The sequence below is a fragment of the Pogoniulus pusillus genome, chromosome 6 (genome assembly GCF_015220805.1).
Source record: "Pogoniulus pusillus isolate bPogPus1 chromosome 6, bPogPus1.pri, whole genome shotgun sequence".
NCBI classification, from domain to species: Eukaryota; Metazoa; Chordata; class Aves; order Piciformes; family Lybiidae; genus Pogoniulus; species Pogoniulus pusillus.
This window is the reverse complement of record NC_087269.1, coordinates 1,616,430-1,630,043: the sequence shown is the minus strand read 5'-3', so window position 1 is coordinate 1,630,043 and position 13,614 is coordinate 1,616,430. Positions and strand designations below refer to the sequence as shown.

The window sequence follows — 13,614 nt, the reverse complement described above, 5'->3', positions numbered from 1 at the left end:
GGTCATAGAATCAGTCAGGGTTGGAAGGGACCACAAGGATCATAGAATCAGTCAGGGTTGGAAGGGACCACAAGGATCAGAGAATCAGTCAGGGCTGGAAGGGACCACAAAGGGTCATAGAATCAGACAGGGTTGGAGGAGACCACAAGGATCAGAGAACCAGTCAGGGTTGGAAGGAATCACAAGGGTCACAGAATCATGGAATCAGTCAGGGTTGGAAGGGAGCACAAGGAGCAGCCAGTCCCAACCCCCTGCCATGCCCAGGGACACCCTACCCTAGAGCAGGCTGCACACAGCCTCAGCCAGCCTGGCCTCAAACACCTCCAGGGATGAGGTCCCTCTCCTCTGCCTCACTCTCCAACAAGGTCAGTCCCCAACCAAACAAAGCTCCAAACCTTGACTCCTGCCACAGTGGATCAGACATCTGGGTTGAAGAGAGGCCATCATTTGCTCTTGGAAAAGGTCAACAGGAACCATTTAAATGTATTAAACCACTCTGCTTGGCTGTCTTTGGATGTGAAAAGAGCAGCATGTGGCAAAAGAAGGCTTGCTCGTGGCTCTTTAATTAGGTGTTAATGAGGAAACAAAAGCACTGCTGACAAAGCCAAAAGGCTGAGCAGAAGTTCTCCTCCTCCCCTTGGATTCCAAATGGTGAAGGTGAGACCTGGATTTGGCCAGCTAGGGTCCTGTTAGCTGAGATTAACTGCACAGATCATTAAAAATGTCTGCAAGACTTATTAATTTGGGGGGGGGGGGGGAATTAAGTTAATCAAAAGCAGAGAAGCTCAAAATAACCAAGTGTGATGAAGAGCTGCAGTGAATCTGCAGCCCAAGTGGGTGAAGAAGTCACCCAGACAGCTTTAGGGCATGAAGAAACCATTCATCACCTCCTCAAACACTGCCTCCAGTTAAGCAGCAGCCTGAGCAGCACAGCTCTGCACTGTCAGGCACAGAAAATCAGGTTGAAGAGTTTAACCAGAGTGAATTGCAGCTCTGCTTTGCACAGGGATGGCCCTTGGGAAAACTACAAAGCCTCAAATGAACTCAGGAGCAGGAGCTGGGCTCCATCAACTCCTGCTAGGAGCCTCCAGATGAGGTCACAGAACCAGGCAGGGCTGGAAGGGAGCACAAGGAGCAGCCAGTGCCAACCCCCTGCCATGCCCAGGGACACCCTACCCTAGAGCAGGCTGCACACAGCCTCAGCCAGCCTGGCCTCAAACACCTCCAGCCATGGGGCCTCAACCACCTCCCTGGGCAACCCAGTCCAGCCTCTCACCACTCTCCTGCTCAACAACTTCCTCCTCACCTCCAGCCTCACTCTCCCCACCTCCACCTTTGCTCCAGTCCCCCCACTCCTGACACTCCCTCACAGCCTCCAAAGTCCCTCCCCAGCTTTTTTGGAGCCCCCTTCAGATCCTGGCAGGCCACAAGAAGGTCCCCTGGGAGCCTCCTCTGCTCCAGCCTGCACAGCCCCAACTCTTTCAGGCTGTGCTCACAGCAGAGCTGCTGCAGCCTCTCAGCATCCTCCTGGCCCTGCTCTGGACACTCTCCAGCATCTCCACAGCCCTCTTGTCCCAGGGGCTCCAGAGCTGGATGCAGCACTCCAGGTGGGCTCTCAGCAGAGCAGAGCAGAGGGGCAGAATCCCCTCCCTGGCCCTGCTGCCCACACTGCTGCTGCTGCAGCCCAGGCTCTGCTTGGCTCTCTGGGCTGCAAGTGCACACTGCTGGCTCCTGCTGAGCTTCTCCTCCAGCAGCACCCCCAAGTCCCTCTGCTCAGGGCTGCTCTCCAGCCAGGCACTGCCCAGCCTGTCCAAGCTTCCCCATTCACACTGGAGAAAGGCATCAATGCTACCCAACACTATCTGGAGCTGTGAAATTTGACTTGGTGCCCTCACTCCACAGATTAAATCATGAATAAGAAGCACTCTGCAAGTGGTAAATAAGAAGTGTGAAGCTGCTCCTTACACATAACACAGCTGAAGGATTTTTGCCCCCTCCCCCTCCCCCTCCTCCTCCTCCCCCTCCTCCTCCTCCTCCTCCTCCTCCTCCTCCTCCTCCTCCTCCTCCTCCTCCTCCTTCACTTAAATCAGGGTGGAAACAGCTTCACCACCTCCTTTTTTCCACCTCATACCCAAACCCTGCATGCTGTAGCCACTTGCAGGTGTTAAATTCCACACCCCAAGCCCACATGCAGACAGAACAAGGAGACAAAAAAGGTGAGGAGCAATCCCCTCCCCCCCACCATGTACCTCTGCTATTGTCATTCTCATAGCACTGACGGGTGAGGGCTCAATATCCACCAGCTGAACTGTGTTAAAGCTCTGGAGGAGGCAGAGGTTGTCCAAGGATGAAAAGACACAAAGGTTAGACAGGCAGGCACAGCTAGAAAGGGTCTGCTCACTGTGTTAAAACAATCTCCACCTTTATTAGAGCCTGACAAAGAAGCTGGAAGAGAAAAGCAAAGCAAAGCACCAAACCCAACAATCAGTTTGTTAACAGTGGGGAAAGGCAAATGAGATTTGGGTTATGGCTGTTAGTAGGTTGAGTTAAAACCAGGGAGGCAGTCACAGGCTGCTGGAATGGAATCACTTCAACTGGAGGGGAATAAAAAGGCTTTCCAGGCCAAATCAGTTGAGCAGTTGTTGTGTTTCCAACCCATTTGTGTCCAAGTGCTGGTTGGAAATGCATTTACACCCCGTGGCTTGCTCAGGTTTCATGTCAATAAGGTCTGTTTTGGAAGCAACCTGCCCCAAAAGGGTATTTTCTAAGGCCTGTTGGGTGGAATGTCCTTGCCCATGGCAAGGGGGCTTGGAACTAGATCATCCTGGAGGTCCCTTCCAGCCCTGACAGTTCTGTGGTGATGAGATGCTTAAAGTGTTCTTTGCATCAGTATGCAAACCTCTCACAGGATGGCTCAGCTTGGAAGGGAGCTTAGGGATCATCTGCTCCACTCTCCACACCATGCCCAGGGGCACCTCTCAGCCAGGCTCAGCTGCTCCAGGCCTCATCCAGCCTGGCCTGCAGCACCCCCACACAGGAGGCAGCCACAGCCTCCCTGGGCAGCCTGTGCCAGAGGCTCAGCAGCCTCCTCCTCAGCAACTTCTGCCTCAGCTCCACTCTGAGCCTGCTCTGCCTCAGCTCCCAACCATTCCCCCTTGGCCTGTCCCTGGACAGCCTTAGCCAAAGTCCCTCTGCAGCCTTCCTGCAGGATGCCTTCAGCTCCTGGCAGCAGCTCTGAGGTGCCCCTGGAGCCTTCTCTTCTGCAGCCTGCACCCCCCCAGCTCCCTCAGCCTGTGCTCACAGCAGAGCTGCCCCAGCCCTGGGCTCCTCCTTGTGGCTTCCTCTGTGCTGCCTGCAGCAGCTCTGTGCCCTCCTGCTGCTGGGGCCAGCAGCCCTGGAGGCAGGACTGGAGGTGAGGAGTGAGCAGAGCAGAGCCCAGGGGCAGGATCCCCTCTGCTGCCCTGCTGCCCCCCCTGCTCTGGCTGCAGCCAGCACACAGCTGCCTGCTGGGCTGCAGGAGGGCACTGCTGGCTCCTGGGCAGCTGCTCAGCACCCAGCACTCTCAAGGCTCTCTCTGCAGGGCTGCTCTCAACCCCCTCTGCCCCCAGCCTGCATTTGTGCCTGGGGCTGGGTGTTCACCACCTCATCCAATCCAGCCTTAAACACCCAAAGGGTTGTTCCTTGAGTACTTCTGAGGCACATGGACCCTTTAATTGGTGTAACATCACAGCTGCTGTATCCCAAGCAGCAGTGAGCACCACAAGAACCTCACCTAAACCCTTAAAAGCCAATGAAGGGCAGCAAGGATCACACTGAGAGCAGAAATCCCTCCAGGGCTGCAAGCTCCAATCTGGAAACAAAGCCAGGAGCTTCTGCTCTTCTCTGGATGATGAGAGAGCCTGTTTGAGCCTTCTCTCCTCATCACCCACCTCATTCAAGCAGAGCTGGTGGGACCCAGGCTGCTTTTCCCCTCGACCACACGAGGTTAAAGCAGGCTGGGATGCCAGCGAGCTCTGCTCTCTTCTCTCTTTCCAACCAGGCTGTTACAAAAGGAGGAACAATCCACTGAAAGTCAAGGGAGAAGAAAGAAAGGAAGGAACTGAGGGGGGGTCCTTACAGTGTCAGTGTCACTGGGCTGGAACTGGAAGGGCTGAGGTTTGTGAAACACGGAGTTCTCCTGGAGAAAGAGCTGCAGGCTGTAGTCCCGCACCACCTGGGGGGAGAGAACAAAGGCCACTGAGAGAGGGCAACTCCTGCCCCTCGGGGTAAAAACCCACCCAAAACCCACCCACTGCAGAGGGGCATCGTGGCAGGAGAGGGCGAATCCGCAGCAGAAGTTGGGATGCAACCACAGCAGGAAAAGGAAAGGTGCAGGAGGTGATTTCAGGGCTGTGAGTAGCCTGCAGGCTGCTAGCAAAAAGCTGCAACAGAGCTGCCAGCAAAGAGCTGCAACAGAGCTGCCAGCATAGAGCACCGAGGTGAGGAGAGAGGAGACAAAAGGCAGGCACTGAGCTTGTGGTGTCCTCAGCACTGACACTTTGCCCTCCTCTTGTGGAATCACAGAATCAGGCAGGTGGGAAGAGAGCTCCAAGCTCAGCCAGCCCAAGCTAGCACCCAGCCCTGCCCAACCAACCAGACCATGGCACTAAGTGCCCCAGCCAGGCTTGGCTGCAACACCTCCAGCCACAGCCACTCCACCACCTCCCTGGGCAGCCCATTCCAGTGGCCAATCACTCTCTCAGCCAACAACTTCCTCCTCACATCCAGCCCAGACCTGCCCTGCCACAGCTTCAGACTCTGGCCCCTTCTGCTCTTGCTGCTTGCCTGGCAGCAGAGCCCAACCCCACCTGGCTACAGCCTCCCTGCAGGCAGCTGCAGGCAGCAATCAGCTCTGCCCTGAGCCTCCTCTGCTGCAGGCTGCACCCCCCCAGCTCCCTCAGCCTCTCCTCACAGGGCTCTGCTCCAGGCCCCTCCCCAGCCTTGCTGCCCTGCTCTCAACACCTTCCAGCACCTCAGCAGCTCTCTGCAATTCAGGAGCCCACAGCTGGACACAGCACTCCAGGGGTGGCCTGAGCAGTGCTGAGCACAGGGGCACAAGAACCTCCCTTGTCCTGCTGCCCACACTGCTCCTCAGCCAGCCCAGGATGCCATTGGCTCTGCTGCCCACCTGGGCACTGCTGCCTCAGCTTCAGCTCCTCTCTGCCAGCACCCCCAGGGCCCTCTCTGCCTGCCTGCTCTCAGCCACTCTGGCCCCAGCCTCTAGTGCTGCTTGGGGTTGTTGTGGCCAAAGTGCACAACCTGCCCTTGGCCTTGTTCAGTCTCATCCCCTTGGCCTCTGCCCACCCATGCAGCCTGGCCAGGTCCCTCTGCAGGGCTCTGCTACCCTCCAACAGCTCCACACTGCTCCTAGCTTGGTGCCATCTGCAGACTCACTGCTGCAGGACTCAGTCCCCTGCTCCAGTCAGTAAGACAAATTCTTGGGCACAGCTTCCCCACAAGCTGCAGTGTCCCTCATTAGATTCTCTCCAGTATTTCCCTGCCTCTCTTCACCTGGGAAGCCCAGAAGCCTCCAGCACTTCTTTTGACCCCAGCAATCAGCTGCAAGAGCTGAAAAGATGATTTGGGCTGAGGCCTGCAAATCCAGTTGGAAAAAGAATCCACCTCTATTCATCTGCTAGGGGAGAGGGGAAAAAGCCAAACCCCTCCCAAACCTTGCACTTTGCTGAAGCAAAACTGCTTCAGCTCCTAAATCTGTTTAATGACAGAGGTCAGCTGGCACCACACACATCCCTAAACAAACCTCCTGTGTCCCCATTTACCCTTATTCATAGAAAGAGAGCCCCCCAATAAAACCCCCAACCCCCAAACCTCTCCATGACTGTGATAGGAAGGATCACTGGGGGGGTGGGGGAAGTGTTCACTGCATCAATGGATGGAAATGAGTCAATAACAGCAGGAAATCTGCTCTAAAAGGGAGGGCTTCAATGCAGAAGGGTGGCAGAGAGATGGTTTTGAGCCCAAAATAGCAGCAGCATTTAGAGAGGAGCAAGAATTCTGCTTGCTCTTCATATGGGATGGTAAATATAGGCTGTGGAATGCAGCAAAATGTTGATGTGCCTTGAAATATTCCACTGTCAGAGAATTAATCTGCAGTTAGAAGGAAGTAAATAGTCCTCCAGGGCCAATAACAGGCTCCTTTCAACCAGCAAAGGGCATAATTGCTGCAGCAGTTGGGAGCAGTGCAGCATAAACATGGTGAGATCCACAGCAAACAGCCAAGGGGAAGGGTGGAGGGAGGCCTGGGTGAGGAATTCCCAGAGAGCCAGGGAATGATTTGGGTCAGAAGGGACCTCCAGAGCTTCAGAGGATGGTTGGAAGGGACCTCAAAGATCAGCCAAACCTCCTCCTGCCATAGGCAGGGACACCTCCCACTAGGTGAGGTTGCTCAAGGCCTCCTCTAACCTGGTCTTGGGCACCTGAAGGGAGGGGACATCCACAGCCTCCCTGGGCAGCCTGTGCCAGTGTCTGCCCACCCTCACAGCCAAGAATTCCTGCCTCATCTCCAGCCTCAATCTCCCCTCTCCCAGCTTCAACCCATTCCCCTCACCCTGTCATTCTCAGCTCTCATCACAAGTCCCTCCCCAGCTCTCCTGTAGCCCCCTCCAGCTCCTGGCAGGCTGCTCTAAGCTCTCCCCAGAGCCTTCTCTTCTCCAGGCTGAACAGTCCCAACTCTCCCACCCTATCCCCATAGGGGAGGTTCTCTGCTCATCTCCATGACCTCCTCTGGACCCACTCCAGCACTTCCATGTCCCTCTTGTGTGTTCATCTTCCCCATCCAAAGCAGGACCACCCAGGGCAGCTCACACACAAACACATCCAGGTGGGCTTGGAAAGCTTGCAGGGAAGGAGACTCCACAGCCTCTCTGGGCAGCCTGCTCCAGGTCTCTGCCACCCTCACACCAAGCAACTTTCTCCTCATGTTGAGGTGGAATCTCCTGGGTTCCCCTTGGTGTCCATTGCCACTTCTCCTATCACAGGACACCTCTGATCAGAGCCTGGCAGCTTCTTCTTGCTTCCCACCCTTCAGATGTTCACAGACACTGCTCTGATCCCCTCTCAGCCTTCTCTGGCCTTTGTTTTCTTCCCATAAACAGGAACTGAGAAACAACTAAGGGACTTCCAGGCAGATCTTTCCAGCAGCACCTTTACTGAGAGGTGACCTGCAGAGGGGACAGAGTGGAACTGCAACCAGTTTGCTGATGGGACCAAACTGGCAGAGTGGCTGATCCTGTGCCAGGCTGTGCTGCCACCCAGTGAGACAAAGCCAGGCTGGAGAGAGGAGAGGGAGGAACCTCATGGAACTCAACCAGGGCAAGTGGAGGGGCCTGCAGCTGGGGAGAATCATAGAATCAAGCAGGTTGGAAGAGAGCTCCAGGCTCAGCCAGCCCAACCTAGCACCCAGCCCTGCCCAACCAACCAGACCATGGCACTAAGTGCCCCAGCCAGGCTTGGCTGCAACACCTCCAGCCACAGCCACTCCACCACCTCCCTGGGCAGCCCATTCCAGTGCCAATCACTCTCTCTGCCAACAACTTCCAGCAGCCTCCTGCAGCAGGACAGCTGAGAACTGACCTGCTGGAATGCAGCTGTGCAGAGAAGGACCTGGGCCAGGAGCCACCAATGTGCCCTTGCAGCAAAGAAGGCCAAAGGTCTGCTGAGGAGCCTGATGAAGAGTGTGGCCAGCTGCATGGGCAGGACACCTCCCACTAGAGCAGGTTGCCCAAGGCTTCCAAAGTGGGCTACAGGAGAGCTGGGGAGGGACTTTTGATGAGGGCTGGGAGTGACAGGATGAAGGGAATGCATTGAAGCTGGGAGAGGGGAGACTGAGACTGGAGATGAGGAAGAACTTCTTGGCAGTAAGGGTGGGGAGACACTGAGAGAGGTTGCCCAGGGAGGGTGGGGATGTCCCATCCTTGGAGATGTCCAAGGCCAGGTTGTATAAGGCCTTGAGCAAGCTGTGCTGGTGGGAGGTGTCCTCACCTGTGGCAGGGTGGGGGTGGAACTGGATCATCTTTTGGGTCCCTTCCAACCCAACCCACTCCATGAATCTATGAACCTATGAATCATATCCAACCTAAAGCTCCCCTGCTGGCACCTGAAGCCATTTCCTGCTGCCCTACTGCTTGTTATCAACCCCCACACTGCCAAAACTTCCCTTCAGGGAGCTGCAGAGAGCAAGGAGGTCTTCCCTCAGCCTCCTTATCTCCAGACTGAACACCCCCAGCTCCTTCAGCTGCTCCTCCCCAGAGCCTTCATGAGCTTCACTGCTCTTTTCTGGGCAAGCTCCAGCAGCTTGTAGTGTGGAACCACAGCCATGAGAATGCAACCTGGGTGGCCACAGGAACCAACTCTCCCCAAGACAAGTGTCTGGGCTTCTTTTAACTCAGTACCACTCAGCAGGACCCAAAACTAACAACCCTTCAGCTCTGTCCTGAGGCTGAAAGCTTGGGAACTTCTCATGTGCTGGAGGTATTTGGTTCCAAAGCATCACTCAGTTTCAAACTTACCCTGCTGGAAGTCTCCAGGAGGAACTGGAATGTGTTTTGGACAGCTTGGCATGTCTCTAGTTCAGTCCTGCTGAATGCCATTAAATAATCCTTGAGGTGATCATAGACATTTCCATCCAGAGCCTGTAGGAGGGAAAGACAGGAGGAAAATGGTGAATATTCCTCTGCAGAACTGCAAGATCCCAGAAGAGAGAATGGCTCAGCTTGGAAAGGTCCTCAGGGATCATCTGCTCCACCCTCCACACCATGCCCAGGGACACCTCTCAGCCAGGCTCAGCTGCTCCAGGCCTCAGCCAGCCTGGCCTGCAGCACCCCCACACAGGAGGCAGCCACAGCCTCCCTGGGCAGCCTGTGCCAGAGGCTCAGCAGCCTCCTCCTCAGCAACTTCTGCCTCAGCTCCACTCTGAGCCTGCTCTGCCTCAGCTCCCAACCATTCCCCCTTGGCCTGTCCCTAGGCAGCCTTAGCCAAAGTCCCTCTGCAGCCTTCCTGCAGGATGCCTTCAGCTCCTGGCAGCAGCTCTGAGCTGCCCCTGGAGCCTTCTCTTCTGCAGCCTGCACCCCCCCAGCTCCCTCAGCCTGTGCTCACAGCAGAGCTGCCCCAGCCCTGGGCTCCTCCTTGTGGCCTCCTCTGTGCTGCCTGCAGCAGCTCTGTGCCCTCCTGCTGCTGGGGCCAGCAGCTCTGGAGGCAGGACTGGAGGTGAGGAGTGAGCAGAGCAGAGCCCAGGGGCAGGATCCCCTCTGCTGCCCTGCTGCCCCCCCTGCTCTGGCTGCAGCCAGCACACAGCTGCCTGCTGGGCTGCAGGAGGGCACTGCTGGCTCCTGGGCAGCTGCTCAGCAAGGTTCAGGTACTGGAATTCAGCTCTAATGTCCCCTCAGGTTGGACTGGATGATCTTGGAGGTCTCTCCCAGCCTGGCTGATTCCATGATTCTATGATTCCATGATTCCATGATTCTCTTCTTTAGGCTGAACAACCTCAGCCTCTCTGGGCAACCTATTCCAATGTCTCCTACTGAAGAACCTATTCCTCACCTCCAGCCTGCTCTTCCTCAGCTTCCATCCATTCCCCCTACTCCTATTGCTAGATACACTTAGGAAGAGTTCCCTCTCCATCCTTCCCAATGCCAGGGGTTGGAAGGGACAGGAATCCACCAGGCCCACTTGGAGCAACTAAAGGCAGCAGAGCACAACCCAGGCACATCCCGCAGGCAGCGCAGCCCTGGGCTTGATGTGCAGCTCCAAAACACAGAGCTGATAAAACCTCATCCTGGCTGCCCAGGGAATGTGCCATCCCATCAGGCAGGGGATTAGAGAGCTGGGCTGCTTCCAAAGTGTCTCTTCATGCTATAAAAATGGGAATCATTCCAGGGAGCTGGAATAGGTGGGTACAAAAACAACAGGAAGGGAGGCTGCGAGGTGCCCAAGGGCTCCGAGATCAATTAAGCATTCAGGTGGGGTTTGCTTCATCTGACTCTCATTAGCTCACAAACTCTCTGACCCAATCCATTCCACATCAACGTTTAGCTTTGGATATAGGAAAAAAAAAACAGCCTTTTCCTTGAAAGAGAAGTGGGGGAGGGGAGAGAAGAGCACTTCCGAAAGAGCCAAGCACATTATACCCCCCCCCCCGCCAAGGCTTTTGTTCTCCTCTGGTATCCCTGAGGATTACTCAAGCACTTGCTGCACTGCAATCAGACCTGTCTGGTTAGCCAGCTCCAAAGCAAAGCAAGATGCTCTGTCAAACAAATCTGACATCACAACTGGGATGGTATCAACTTCAGAGAAGAGTCTGAGGAGGTTTAACAGAGCCAAACGCTGGGTTCAGAGCAGGGCAGCAAGGCTGGGGAGGGGCCTGGAGCACAGCCCTGTGAGGAGAGGCTGAGGGAGCTGGGGGTGTGCAGCCTGCAGCAGAGGAGGCTCAGGGCAGAGCTGATTGCTGCCTGCAGCTGCCTGCAGGGAGGCTGTAGCCAGGTGGGGTTGGGCTCTGCTGCCAGGCAAGCAGCAAGAGCAGAAGGGGCCAGAGTCTGAAGCAGTGCCAGGGCAGGTCTGGGCTGGATGTGAGGAGGAAGTTCTTGCCAGAGAGAGTGACTGGCACTGGAATGGGCTGCCCAGGGAGGTGGTGGAGTGGCTGTGGCTGGAGGTGTTGCAGCCAAGCCTGGCTGGGGCACTTAGTGCCATGGTCTGGTTGGTTGGGCAGGGCTGGGTGCTGGATTGGGCTGGCTGAGCCTGGAGCTCTCTGCCAACCTGCTTGGTTCTGTGATTCAATCCCTCTGCCATGGCCAGGGACACCCTCCAAGGACACTCTCCAGTGAGCATCACTGAATGGTCTGGGCTGGAAGGGAGCTTAGAGATCATCTAACTCCAATGCCTCTGCCACAGCCAGGGACACCCTCCGTGGACCTTGACCAACCCTTCGGATGCTGCCACCGTGGCCAGAAACAATCAGGCTGATGTTGAAGGCAAAGAATTTCCTTAGGTGGGTGGAGGTAACAGAACAGACTTGAGCCTACCCCACCCCTGCCTACAGCCTGAAAAAGAATCGATAAGGAGAAGTGTTTTTAAGGGCCCTGACCAAAGATGCTTGTGGAGGGAGAGCTGCTCTAGGAAGTCGATGGTGCTGAGAGGGTTTCTTGCTCAGCAATCAAAAAGCCCCCAGATGAAAAGGGAGATTTGAATCACACAATCACAGCATGTCAAGGGCTGGAAGGGAGCTCCAAAGCTCATTCAGCCCAAGCCCCCTGCCAGAGCAGGGTCACCTAGAGCAGAGCACACAGGAACACATCCAGGTGGATGCTGAGTATCTCCAGAGAGGGAGAATCCATGCCCCCCCCTCCCCCAGCCCCAGGCAGCCTGTTCAAGGGTTCTGGCAACCTCCCAGGGGAAAAAATGGATCCTGGATGCTGCCTTCCAACTACTTTAGGCTGCCTGTTAAAAGCTTCATTCAGTTCTTTGTGTTCAAGGTGCTTAAGGCCAGGCTGGCTGAGGCTAAGGCCAGGCTGGCTGAGGCTGTGTGCAGCCTGCTCTAGGGTAGGGTGTCCCTGGCCATGGCAGGGGGCTGGAAATGCCTGCTCCTTGTGCTCCCTTCCAACCCTGCCTGATTCTATGGTTCTTAGCCCACCTTGCTCTCACCTACTTTCCAAACCTTGCTTTACTCATCCCTGACCTGCTTTGTCTCAAAAGCCACCTGCAACCCACTGTGAGCAGGGACTCTATTTATCACAGAAGCATAGAACAGTTCTGCTTGGAGGAGATCTCTAAGATCATTGACTCAACCTTCAACCCAACCTCACCATGGCCATCAAAACATGGCCCCAAGTGCCATCCCCACAGGTTTCTTCAGCACCTCCAAGGATGGTGACTCCAGCACCTCCCTGGGCATCCTCTGCCAGTCCTCTGTTATCTGTAACTCTAAAACCTTTTCCTGTTCAGTATCTTTATTGATTATCCGGATGAGGGGGTTGAGTCCAGCAGCAGTGAGTTTGCAGATGACACCAAGCTAGGAGCAGTGTGGAGCTGCTGGAGGGTAGCAGAGCCCTGCAGAGGGACCTGGCCAGGCTGCATGGGTGGGCAGAGGCCAAGGACATGAGACTGAACAAGGCCAAGGGCAGGTTGTGCACTTTGGCCACAACAACCCCAAGCAGCACTGCAGGCTGGGGCCAGAGAGCAGGCAGGCAGAGAGGGCCCTGGAGGTGCTGGCAGAGAGGAGCTGAAGCTGAGGCAGCAGTGCCCAGGTGGGCAGCAGAGCCAATGGCATCCTGGGCTGGCTGAGGAGCAGTGTGGGCAGCAGGACAAGGGAGGTTGTGCCCCTGTGCTCAGCACTGCTCAGGACACCCCTGGAGTCCAGTTGTGGGCTCCTGAATTGCAGAGAGCTGCTGAGGTGCTGGAAGGTGTTGAGAGCAGGGCAGCAAGGCTGGGGAGGGGCCTGGAGCACAGCCTGTAGAAGAGGAGGCTCAGGGCAGACCTCATTGCAGACCTCAGAGCTCTGCCCTGAGCCTCCTCTGCTGCAGGCTGCACACCCCCAGCTCCCTCAGCCTCTCCTCACAGGGCTCTGCTCCAGACCCCTCCCCAGCCTTGCTGCCCTTCTCCTAACACCTTCCAGCACCTCAGCATGGGTCTATGAAGGACAGAGGATTTCCCCACTGAGGGAAGATTCAAACTAGATATGAGGAGAAATGTTTTGTGCAGTGAGGGTGGTGAAGCCCTGGCCCAGGCTGCCCAGAGAGGTGGGAGATGTCCCATCCCTTGAGCCAGTCCAGGTCACCTTGTTTGGGGCAACCTGCTCTAGTGGAAAATGTCTCTGCTGTCTGCAGGTGTTTGGACTGGATGAGCTTTAGAAGTCACTTCCAACCCAACCTATGATTGATTTTAACATCTCCTCTCCAACTCAGAAGGCAAAGCCCACAAGAGGAACCAGCAGGCTCTGCTGGCCTCAGCAGTACTCCCACCAGTGCTGTGTAACAGCACTTCCCAAGGACACTGGAGAGAAAGGAAGGAAGGAAGGGGAGGAAAACCCATCCTTGTCAGTTACCAGTTCCATTCCCCAGTGAACTGCCCTTAAAAACACTGATTCCTGGCAGGCAATTATTGCAGGCACCCATTTAACCCTGCTGGAGAAGAGGAGCTTGCTTGCTGCAGGGCTTCATTAATTCTCCCCTCAGTGCAGCATTTGCCACTGCTCAAATCCTCTTCTCCTCCATCCAGACACCCTCACATCAAAGCAAATCAAGTCTGGGAGCATTTGTCAACAAAACACAGCTCCTGTAGAGAAATTACCAACAACCCCCAGATCAAAGCCATGGGCTGGGACCAGCCTCGCTGACAGCACAGGCTGGGGGAGGAGGGGAAGGAAAGCAGCACTGTGGGAAAAGCATTTGGGGGTGCTGGTGGGGGAGAAGCTGGGCAGGAGCAGGCAGTGTGAGCCTGCAGCACAGAAGGCCAAGGGCAGCCTGGGCTGCATCCCAAGCAGTGTTGGCAGCAGATGCAGAGAGCTGATTCTGCCACTTGGCTCTGCCCTGGGGAGACCTCACCTGGAGTGCTGCATCCAGCTCT

General features: G+C 55.9%; 1 protein-coding gene across 2 annotated transcripts in view; it reads right to left on the bottom strand.

The window, feature by feature from the left end:
* The window catches only part of FCHSD2 (FCH and double SH3 domains 2), a 159,306-nt gene that overhangs the window by 35,709 nt on the left and 109,983 nt on the right, over nt 1-13,614 (bottom strand). The window contains exons 9-11 of one of the 2 annotated variants that reach the window (XM_064144185.1): nt 8,568-8,690; nt 4,118-4,213; nt 2,250-2,321 (exon numbers count right to left, since the gene is read on the bottom strand). In XM_064144185.1, coding sequence (XP_064000255.1) covers nt 2,250-2,321; nt 4,118-4,213; nt 8,568-8,690 — 291 coding nt within the window. The remainder of the gene's footprint in view (nt 1-2,249; nt 2,322-4,117; nt 4,214-8,567; nt 8,691-13,614) is intronic. The other variant, XM_064144186.1, reaches the window with a different exon arrangement.